General features: G+C 41.1%; 2 protein-coding genes across 2 annotated transcripts; one reads left to right on the top strand and one right to left on the bottom strand.

Annotated features, from left to right (window-relative positions):
* Positions 1 to 571: 571 nt before the first annotated feature.
* On the top strand, positions 572 to 5677 carry LOC146467349 (C-type lectin domain family 4 member G-like). The gene is made up of 3 exons (XM_085126143.1): positions 572 to 626; positions 4199 to 4277; positions 5034 to 5677. The coding sequence occupies exons 2-3, from the start codon at positions 4211 to 4213 to the stop codon at positions 5444 to 5446; spliced, it is 480 nt and encodes a 159-aa protein (XP_084982269.1). The 5' UTR covers positions 572 to 626; positions 4199 to 4210; the 3' UTR covers positions 5447 to 5677.
* Positions 5678 to 5837: 160 nt separating this feature from the next.
* On the bottom strand, positions 5838 to 11440 carry LOC146467348 (uncharacterized). The gene is made up of 2 exons (XM_085126036.1): positions 10841 to 11440; positions 5838 to 10715 (listed from the first exon to the last, which is right to left on the bottom strand). The coding sequence occupies exons 1-2, from the start codon at positions 11438 to 11440 to the stop codon at positions 6147 to 6149; spliced, it is 5169 nt and encodes a 1722-aa protein (XP_084982162.1). The 3' UTR covers positions 5838 to 6146.
* Between the last annotated feature and the right edge of the window lie 394 nt (positions 11441 to 11834).

The raw sequence follows: 11834 nt of genomic DNA, 5'->3' as shown, positions 1-11834 counted from the left end.
TGGCTCATTTTTATTTATTCCACATTATTTTAATTACATTCACTTGTTACCCAGTGAGCACACGACCCACAAGCATTGCAACTACCTATCGCGTTTTATAGAAGTTATTTATCTTTCTAGAATAAAACTATTAACTTTGAAGTTCGATTTAATTTTTTTTTTTTTTCATTAGAATAAATTCTTCATTCTTGCATTAATTTTCACTATGACAATAAGGCTTTCCTGGTCGCTAGAAAAAACAAATAGTTCTAGTTACGCAGTTTAACCTAACCTGAAGAACCATATATATATATAAATTACTGATGAATTCCTTCTCGTCAATATGAAGAAGGAGCTCGAAGCAAGCCTTCTGTCAACTATTCCATAGCTCTTTGCGACTGTATTGAAGTGCATCAAGAGAGGATGAGGCTCTCTCGAGTGCATAGTACGAGATATTGAAAATATAATAAAATCGATAAAACTATTTGTCTCAAAAATTTGAACAGCTGCCTTAATCTGCCAAAAATCGCTAATTTGGTATTCAAAGTAAAGATAAATGTTAAACCTAGACAGATCCAGAATATAGCTTTTATTCCCGACGAGAACCTCCAGCAGTTAGGACTATCACTCTCAGAAAACCGCACTTGGTAAGTTGAGAAATTAAAAGTTTTAAAACGCAAAGCGTTTTTTCTTATTGCTGTATACAAGTCTTGATTCAGAAAAGCAAACCTACGAACATTATTCCAGAATACTTTTCAGTGTGAATGGGGTAAGAAAAGCGGAACAAAATTCACCTCTGTCTTTTGTAATTACGGAATAGTTAATGCTTCCGTAATCTCTTCGCAGATAGAAAAGCCATTCATTGTTTCTTAACATAGATTGTAAAAAATGCAAAATACGGCTCTAATTGCAACAACAGCATGTCAATTCAAGGAGTACTGAGCTTTTCATTGTCTATTATTATCATCAAGCAATGTAGTGTCCTGAGCAGATCAAACTAAACAATTTCGCCTGAAATGGTTAAAAAGGTACAAGAAACAGCAATGGCAGTAATACATTTTTAAAATTTTTTTTTTTTTTAGGTTTTGTAGCTGCTTCTGAAAAATAATATTTAAATTGAACAAAATAAAAATGGGACAGCATGCACTTCGCAAAAAATCACTGACTCATATCTGAATGGTTTGTGAAGCTACGATCTTATTGCCATTCTTGAAAGTAAGGACCGCAGTATCACATCAAAGTGACAAAGAAAAAGAAAGACGAGAAAAGAAATGAAATCAGATAGATCTTCATTTCATATTATCATTGATACGTCAACAGAGTCTTGGGCTAATTCATGGGCTAATACATATCATAATGTACCTTATTAGCTGGTAACTTTTAAAACAGTACAATTCTCACAAGCTTTCATCAACTCTTATTCACCTCATCAAGTTGTACGCTCTCGTCAACTGTTACGCACTCTCCAAGTGTAACTAAGCTAAGCAAAGTGCTAGTAAAATACCTCAATTAAAATTACTGCTGAATAAGTCAACCTAGAATTTAGAATTTGTGGCATGGAAAGCAAAAATACGTGGATCAGAAAACCATGAAATCTGTTATTCCATTTTTGTTTTCGCTCAAGTGGAGAAGAAACGTCGTTTTGAAGGTCAAATTTTTCCGCATTCTTTTAACAGCAACAAGACGCATATCGGTGCGTGAACTTGGGCTTCTTTCCTGGCATATCCAGCTGTAAACGCCAGAAAGTCGACATGATGAAATCTCAGTTTTGTTTTGTTTATTCTTTTACAGCTCTACCTTAGTACAAGCAAGTATATTGTAAGCATTGTATATTCCTGGTCTAAATTTTACCCTCTGTCCGTTGTTTTACGCCCGATCGGTAGTCTTCGTTTTACGCTGACCGATTAAGTAATAAATTTTAGAAAATAATAAAGGTTCTGACGGTAAAATCCGAACTGTTGGCTGTTGAATTCTCATAAGTACTAAAAAATTTTGCAGAATTTCCATGGCCTGAATAATGATTTGAGATATCCGCCAGCTCGTCGCCTGGATAAAACAACAATTTGCACTCGAAACACAATTTCTTCGCCGTTATTTCTCGGATCTCCGCTGTCGAAACTGTTAAGTATCCGTTAGTAGTTGTTCTTTCGGTTTACCATTCCGAAAAGGTGTGTTTTCCTTCGGAAAACGCGAAAATCGGCGACTAAAAATTTAGGCGTCCGGTGTCTTTGCGGTGTTCTTCCTTCCGGTCATTTCAGTTCTTACGGTGTTTCGGTTATTTGGATCTTATGGTGCCACATGAAACCTAGCATTTCGAAATTCGGATTAGGTATTTTGTCAATTTCCGAATCGTTTAGGACCCCAAAAAGAGTCAAAAGAGAGTCAAGAGTCAAGAGTCAAGAGTCAAGAGAGTATTTTTTTTTTCTGGCAAAATATAGGTTAACAAAAGATGAGTTTTTTCAAGTAAATTTTTACAATCGTGCCGATTTTGTCACTTGTGGACATAACCTATTAAACAAACCGTTTACCTTTAGAGACTGTTAATAAATCAGCTTTCCAAACAAAACGCATAAACAATTCTTGCCATATTCTTGGAGAAAGAAATCTCTCAAGCTAAGTAGTAAGCAATCCTCGGCTAGTTTTAAAATGAACTGATTCAAATAATTTAACTGATTAACTCAAGTGATTCAACGCAACCGCTTTAATGGGTAATGATAATTGTTTGCCCAAAGGATACTCAAGCTTACTTGATCTGCTACGTTATTTCGCATTGACCAAGAAGCAAATTGGTCTGCTTAGGTTTTAAATCTTGGTTTCTTTCCCATCACGTAAACTAGTTCTATTTGCCAATACTGAGTTACAATATCTCGGTCGTGTACAGAAAACAAGAGTTTGAATTGATTTTAGTGCTAACTCCACTGCTCTTTTAAGAAATGACCAATTCATTTCCACAAGTGTACAGTCAATCTTTCCGACTGTCTTCACCAGCGCTTACCGTGATTCATCTTTAGAAGAGTGATACTCGGTATTCATTATTTATAACTTCTTACAATTTTTGAAAATTCTAATTTTTCTTCCAGAATTTTGTCAGCTGCTTTAATTTGCCAAAGATCGCCAACTGCGTGTTCATGATAAATATGTATATGGGATAAGGAAATTATTTCAAAAATTGGTGTCTTGAGACCTGTTGTACTTTATCGAGGCAAAACTTCTTCACAAACACCTCCGGTTGTTACGACTGAAACATAACGCGAACGCGTAAGATTATCGGAAATGCTTAGCGTTGTTCTTTGTCTAAATTTACAGTTCAAGTCCTGAATCAGAAAGGGAGCTCTTCAGTTGCCGAATGCTTAAAACTCAATAATTTGAAAAGTTTTGCTTTCATTTTGTTTCTTGAACCGTTCACATCAATGCTCTAATTTCTCCAAGTGAATTTATATTCTGAGAATTCCTTTCCAAGTTTTGATTTTGAGGGGCAATTGAATAACATAAGCAAGCAAAATAAACAGGAAAGAAAACGATGAAATGACTAATTGTTCGCTCCTTAGTTTTCCAGCGAACTTAGGCTATTTGCAATTTTACCAAAACAATTTGTGTTTTAGAGTCAATGCCCTCATAAATTACCTTATCTATTAAATTACATTAACTTAGTCCCACCTAGGCCTTGTGAAAGGCATAAATTGAAGTGAGACTCACATCAATAATTCGCAGGTTTAAGGCAATCAAGGTCGGAACCATTGTAACATTTGGAGTGCGAAATCCAAGCAATAATAAATTGTGACAAAAACAAAACATTTTATGCAAAGTTTGTCTCTTACGGAGAATGAAAGGGGATTTATATCAGACATAAAATGAAATTTTTGAGAATAAAAAAATGTGATCATTACACATGCATTACGAGATAAAAGGGGGTAATTTTTTCAACAAGTATATCAATAATTCAGATTTCTCAGAAAGGCAACTACTAAAAGCACTACTTCATTTAAAGTCCTTAGGTTTTTTTTTTCTACATTGCCAGCTTTAAAGTAAATTAGCCATTCGCAAAAAAAACCCACATTCTTTCTATTTGCATTTTTTTCATTCATGCCAAATTATCTTCACATGTACGTAATGTCCAACGTGAGTTTAAATACTGACAACTTTTTACATCTTTTAGCGTCATGCAATCACAAATTTCCTAACTTTGGCCATTGAATACTTTCTTCATTTTTCTTTACAGAATCAGGCAGGGATGGCTATCAAAGGAGCAGTGTTCATTTTTGGCGTAATTTTTGTGTCTCTGATGATGGAAGCAGAGGGTTCGTAAAGGGTCGCGTGGTGGTTAACGTTAATATAACAGAATGTTACTCTTATGTCTTTCATTTCCGTGTGGTTTTTAAGTTCAGTACTAGAAGGTTTTTTTCCGTTTTCACCGGTTAAATTGTATCATTCACATAAAATATTTCGAAAAATATAAAAGGCTTATTTTGCAAGATTGTCGTGAGTTCTAAACCCCGCCAGCAAAAGTGAATTGTTGTCGGGTTAAGCTATAGTGGAAAGGAACCTTTTTTATACCATTTCAAATAGAGTTCCCTTATACCTTTTTGATTATTTTAATGTGAGAAAAAATGACATTCACCACTACAAAACTAGAAGTAAATAATGACCTAATTTTTGAAAAAGTTAACTTAGAATGCACCATGTGCACTTTTTTCTACAAAGGTGCAAACTTTTTTAAAAATGCTTAGAATTTATAACTGTTTGAGACTTCCTTTTATTGCTGCTCTCCTAGAATCTTTGTGATCTCCTTTTTATTTATTCTTCATTTATTTATTTATTATTATTATTATTATTATTATTATTATTATTATTATTATTATTATTTGAATGATCATGACGACACCGAAGCGTCGGTTTTTATCGTTCGTTTTTACATCTATTCGTATTGGTAAGTCTTTATTGCTGAGAATAATAATCATTGTAATCGGTATTTACTCATCGAGGTCTTCTCGCCAGCGTCATATCAAATATTTAGCTTATGGCTCTCTTTCTCTCACTAACTTCTCTTTATTTAGGTCGTTGTCCACCTAAGTGGGTTTCAGGTGAAGTCGCTTGTTACTACGTTGACAATACCCGATTTCGAAGAATGAGCGATGCTCGGAACAAATGTAAGCAAATGGGAGGAGACATCGCCATCATCAGATCTGGCCATGAAAACCAGTTTATTTTCGATCTGGTAAATGAAACACCTGGATTACCATTCTGGGGTGCATGGATTGGACTCACGCGAACGGCTGACAGGAGCTTCAAATGGGTTGACGGCACCCCAATAGAGTATAACGGATGGAATTCTGGGGAGCCCAACGACACTGGAGGCCGAGAGGATTGTGTCGCCATGTATCGGGATATAGGAGGAAAGTGGAATGATGCCCCTTGTGACTGGGAAGTCACCCCCGGTGTTGTTTGTAAGATGCCAATGCCACGTTGAGGCGACCAGTTCATTGCTAACCAGAAAGCTGAAAACCTGACTGGCATATATAGGACTATAGAAAGCTAAAAGTAACATGAGCATGTTAAAGTAACCAATTGGTTTCTACCAGTGTACCAGTCAATAAAAGCTCGACGTATCTTAGAGCGTTGCATGCGCTCTATACATAGCTAAGTTATGTTAATTACTTGCTTAAGGTGAAGGGAAAATAAAAGTGGTGTTGGCAGCTTACGTGGTCAAAAACTTTCTGTGCATTTTTAATTGGGAGACCTCATTGTCTGTGTAACGTTAAGTTTTAATTTGTATCCTGTTCGGGAAATCCCGGCACTGGTTCGACTCAATAAGAGGACTGTATCTTTCTCCCTTCAACAATTCTTTATTTCGTTCTCCATCATATACTGTTTACATTTCAGTATCTCTAACAACTCCGAACTTTCGTATCGACTGATACATGAGCTTCGATTTTACAAATTTATCTTTTCCAATACAATGGTAGACTATTTTGACACTTATGTCAATCAAATTACACTATAGATCCATTAAGTCTCAGAATACAAAATCAAGATACAATCTAATGTCAACACGGATTGATTTACAATAATTATTCTTAGACACACTCCCCCCTTTGACCAATCAGGGTCAAACACAGTACACAAGTCCGAAAAGTACGATCGCGCTACAAAATACACCGAGCAAACAACTAGTGATTAATCATGGCTCGCGTACGCCAACACGAATCCAGTGCTGCCGCTCGCCTTGGGGTATTTCTAACCCTACCCTGATTGCCATTTTCCCCGGTTCCTACATTTCCCTGAGTTCCCCCCGTGACACAACTAACCTCCAGGGGAAACAACTTTTGAACTGCCCGGTTCATAAAAACAGGTTTTCCCTTCGTGATTACTTTCAGTCTGGCACCTCTTACCTGTCCATCTTTGCCCACAATCAACTCCTCCACCTTCGCCAATTTCCAGTTACTTCTCTTAACATTGTCTTCGTGAACCAACACCAATTCTCCAACACTTACCTTGTCATGCTTGCCTTCCTTGTTGCCACGATGATGCTCTCTCAAATCCACCAAATACTCTTTGCGCCACCGATTCCAGAAATGGATTCTTAACTTAGCAAGGTATCTGAACCTCTTCAGGAACCCACGTTCATTTTCTTCCTCGTCATCTCGTACCTCCTCTGGTAAGTTAATTAAGCGCCGTCCATAGATGAGATGCGATGGTGTCAACATTTCCGCCCCAACTTCATCATATTCGTACGTCAGGGGACGTGAATTCATGGTGGCTTCCAATTCAGTTAAGACTGTTATCATTTCGTCCGCGTTAAGCTTCGCGTTTCCAAGGACCTTTCTAAGACAGCGTTTCGTAGTTCCTATCAATCGCTCAAAGAATCCTCCCCACCATGGCGCCCGCTCTAAATTGAACCTCCAGTCTATCCGGTTTGTCTCCAAATGCGCCCTTACCTCTTCCTTGTCATACATTCGCCTCAAAATCTTCCCCGATGCCTTGAACGTCTTCGCGTTGTCCGAAACTATCAACGATGGTGTGCCCCGCCTGGCCGTAAACTTTCGTAAACAACGCAAAAAGGTCGGCGCTGTTAAGTCTGCCACCAGGTCCAGATGCACAGCCCGTGTCACGCAACAAGTAAACAACGCTATATAGGATTTCACCATTTCGCCATCTGTAGACTTCACATACACTGGACCAGCGAAATCTACTCCTACCTTCGAAAATGGTGCGGCCTCCCTGACCCTGAATTCTGGCAATGCTGCTACAGGTGGCGCTCCAAAGGGTTTTCCTTGCTGTCTTTTACACGTCACGCATTCTCTTAACACCTTCTTTACAACTTGTCTACCCTTTGGAACCCAAAACCTTGACCTCAACTCTCCCAACGTCGTTCGCACTCCTCCGTGTTTCGTTCTTCTATGGCATTCTTTGATAATCAACTTGGTCATCCTGTGATTTCTGGGCAGAATGATTGGTTCCTGCGATTCCAGGTCCAGATCCGAATTTTCCAATCTGCCAATACATTTCAAGATTCCGTCACGGTTCTCTAGTTTCAATTGTCGGACAAGGTCATCATAGCTTTTACTGCCCTTTAATTCCGCTTGCGCGGTTCCGATCCATATTCGCTCTGCTTCGTACATTTCTCTTCTTTGCAACATACCCGCTCTCCCTTGCACACCCCTTCTGGTACACACAAAATTGAACAGAAAACGCTTCACCCATGCCGTAACCTTCAACAACCGATCAAAGGTACTAAACTTGTTGATATCAATCACATCTGTGACTCCACGTTTTCTTGTCACGCAAGCTACCGTGACAGTCACTTTCTCCATCTCTTCGTTACTCTGTGGAGTCTCGTTGATCTCCGTGCTTGGCCATCCAGTCCTTGGTCCAGTCAACCACGGTGGACCGTTCCAGCACAAGACGTTTTCTTTCAGCTTGGATGCCTGTTCACCTCTCGAACCTATGTCCGCTGGGTTCTCCTCCCCCGGACAATGTCCCCACTCATCCTTCTTCGTGACCTTCAGAATTTCATTGACTCTGTGACGAACAAACTGCTTCCATTCGCCGTTGTTTGCTATCCACCATAGCGCCGTTTTGCTGTCCAGCCACAATTGTGTGCTCGCTATGTGTACCTCCCCCTCGAGGGCTTCTTTAACTGTACTCATGAGCGTCGATAGAATTCTGCCGGACATGAGTTCCAATCGCGGTATCGTCTGTGGCTTCTGAGGGGAAACTCTCGTCTTGGAAGTAAGCAGCGTCACTGAGATAGCTCCAGAAAGCTCGCACACAAAATAAATCACAGCACAGTAAGCCTTTCTACTTGCGTCGGCAAATCCATGCAGTGAGCAAGTAACTTCGCCCAGGGGTACTCCATAAACGCATCTAGGAATTTGAATCTCTTTCGCTCCCTTTAGGTCACTTAACCACCCCATCCAACGTGTCTTCAATTCACCACTTGACTCTTCGTCCCAACCTACCTTGCCCATGCACAACTCTTGAAATAAAGCCTTCATACTGACAAGAACTGGGCTCACCAACCCCAAGGGGTCATACATACCTGCAATCACCTTCAAAATACTTCTTTTCGTGACAGGCAAGTCATCCGCTTTTGAAACCATTTCTGACAGCTCAAAGATAAACACATCGTTTTCACAATTCCACGACTGTCCAAGCACCCTTTCATTCTTCATTCCCGCTTTCGCTCCAAGGGTCTCCTTGGCATAACTCTCGTCGGCGCTTTCGACTTCTTTGTTTACGTCTGTCTCGTCACGCAATTCACGTTGTTCTATTTTGGCCCTCAACTCCCCGCTGTTCGTTAACCATTTCCTTAATTTAAACCCACCGAGAGCGAGTCTCGTTTTCGCCTTGTCATACAACTCACCTGCCTCCTGCGTGTCTCTCCTTCCAGAAACGAGATCATCGACGTAAAAACTCTTCTTCATGATACGAACAAACTCAGGATCTAGCTCAATAAACGAATCAAGATGATATTGCAGTGTTGCATTGAGTAGGAATGGTGAACAATTAACTCCAAAAACAACACGACAAAACCTGTAAACAATGGGCTCTAATTGCTCGCTGTCAACACTATTTACCCAGAGAAACCTCAAACAATCCCTGTCACGTCTGTTTACAACGATATTGAGAAATGCCTTTTCAATATCACCAACTAACGCAACGCGCTTCTCTCGAAAACGAATTAGAATTTCATACAGCAGTGGTGTTAACGCAGGTCCCACATGAAGGCAATCATTCAGCGACACACCCCTTTTTCCCTCTTTAGACGATGCGTCGTACACGACCCTGACCTTGGTCGTCTTGGCGTCTTTCCGGATGACTGCGTGATGCGGGAGATAATGAATCTTCTCAGTCGTTTCTAACTCCGTCACTCGCTCGACTATTCCAACCTCTTCTTGTTCCTTTATGATCCCGTCATATGCATTCAGAACTGTGGGGTCACTCTTTAACCGTCCTAATTGACCTTTTAGCCGTCTCAAGCTGTTGTGGTAATTGGACGGCAGGGGCCCATGTCCCTGTTTCCATGTTTCCCCATTCAGGGGCCCTGACAAGACCCAACCCAGGTGGGTTTCTACGGCGACGGGTTCACCTGGCTCCCCCCTTACCGTTCTCCCCCCTTGAAAGGACCAGAGAAAATCCGCCCCAATGAGCAGGTCTACATCGAGAATTTCCCAATCCCGATTGACATCCGAGGACCACAAGCCCTGGAGATGGGGGTACTCGGCTTTCCTGTTCTCAATGTGCTCATTTCGTATTTGCGTGATACTGGGTACCTCATAGGCCTCGATCCTAATCCCATTCCCCCCCTGTAAAGGGAACACATCAAACTCATGCAGACCCCTCAACCCACTATCCCTCGTTTGCTGCCCAAAGGTGCTAATTTCGATCCATTCCCTTCGCACCTCCTGCAACCCCGCTAACTGTACAGCTCTAGTAGTTATAAAGGACTTATGGCTACCCGCGTCGAATAAAACCCGAACCCTCGAATGTTTGCTCCCCGTAATAACTGCTTGGGCTGTTTGTAATGCAACCCTCCCAACTAATCCCACGTGAAGGGCGGGACTGGCATGACTGGCATGCGCGTGATTGACACTTGGCGAGATATCATAATCACCATTGTTTGCGGGCCTAGGCTGACGCGGCGCCTGGTATGCGTTGTAACCCACATAGTCAACACAAATGGAAACATGATGACACCCTTTCTTACAAACATTACATACAATTTTAGTGGCACAATCACGGGAAATATGCCCTTTCTTAGCACAAATAAAGCATCGTCCGTACTTACATAAAAGGAGCTTCCTTTCCTCAACAGAAGTAACGTTCATACAATGTTCATGGGCATGTTCGCCCTTACAATAAGCACACAGATTGTCCCATGTCTTTGCTAACAGGGCGTTGGCTGTTGGGGGTCCGCCCCCAAATTTTCTTTGATCTTTCTCACGCGGCTCACGCGTAAAGTTCTTGTCGCTTCTGAATGAATTTTCCTCTCTCAGCTCCAGCTCACACAACAGTTCAGCTAGCATTTCGTCCATTCTCCACTCCTCATGGTTCTTCCCTCTGGTTATCTGCAATCGTATGGCCTCTGGTATCTTGTTCAAGATGGCCGGCACAACAATCCCTTGATATGTAGCGGCGTCCACTCCAAGCGCCTGAAGGCCTCGATGGTGGACTTCCACCAAGTCGTACAATCGGCGAAGGCCACCAATATCCCTTTCATTAAAAACAGCCTGAATCTTTAAAAGGTCGTTCACGTGGGCCGTTCGATTGTACTTTTCTTCCCGAATCGCCGCTTTAACAGGTCGATGGCGGCCTCATAATTTGCCTCCGTTAAGGCCAATCCCGCTATAGCCGTACGTACTGTTCCCCCAAGTAATCCGCGTAAGTAGGAAAACTTGTCTACGGGCGATAGCTTGGGATTGGAGTGTATGGAGCTTACGAAACCGTCCCAAAACTCCTGCCATTCCTCGACACGCCCCGCGAACCGCTTCGCTTCCAGCTTCGGCAATCGAACTTGAACTGTGCCGGACGAATTATTGCTCCCGTTACTTGAAGGCTCTTGTGGTGATGCTGGAGGTTGAGAGTTTCCACCGAGTGCCTCTTCTGCTGAGGCGACAAGTGCAGTAAACTCTCCCCTCAAGTCTCCGGCGCATCGTATCTCCTCTGCTATCTCCTCGTCCGACACCTCCTCAATTTCGACTAACAATCTCAAAATTTCGCCGTCAAGTTCTTTAGTAATGTCCAACAGTTCCGATAATGTACCCTTTAACTGAATGGTCTTCGCCCGCTGCTCCTCGTTGCACGTTTGCAAGAGTCCTTTTAACTCGTCGCCGACGTATTTTAGGTACGCTCTATGCCCTTTTCTTTCTCTCCTTCTCAGTTGCACTGTCTCTTCTCTGCTCTCCTTTCTCGTTTCTGAAGTCGTTCCATTGCCTGTTTTAGATGTCTTTGTCTTTCCCATGATCCGGCTCGAGGGACCAAATGTTCGGAAAATCCCGGCACTGGTTCGACTCAATAAGAGGACTGTATCTTTCTCCCTTCAACAATTCTTTATTTCGTTCTCCATCATATACTGTTTACATTTCAGTATCTCTAACAACTCCGAACTTTCGTATCAACTGATACATGAGCTTTGATTTTACAAATTTATCTTTTCCAATACAATGGTAGACTATTATGACACTTATGTCAATCAAATTACACTATAGATCCATTAAGTTTCAGAATACAAAATCAAGATACAACCTAATGTCAACACGGATTGATTTACAATAATTATTCTTAGACATATCCGAAATGAACCATAAGATGAATTATTAAGCTTTAAGAAAATATTTACAAAATAGGGTGTTATG

The sequence above is a fragment of the Pavona decussata genome, unplaced genomic scaffold (assembly GCF_977016875.1).
Source record: "Pavona decussata unplaced genomic scaffold, jaPavDecu1.1 SCAFFOLD_137, whole genome shotgun sequence".
In the NCBI taxonomy this organism is placed as follows: Eukaryota; Metazoa; Cnidaria; class Anthozoa; order Scleractinia; family Agariciidae; genus Pavona; species Pavona decussata.
The sequence above is the reverse complement of the archived record's forward strand: the minus strand, read 5'-3'. Positions and strand labels throughout refer to the sequence as shown.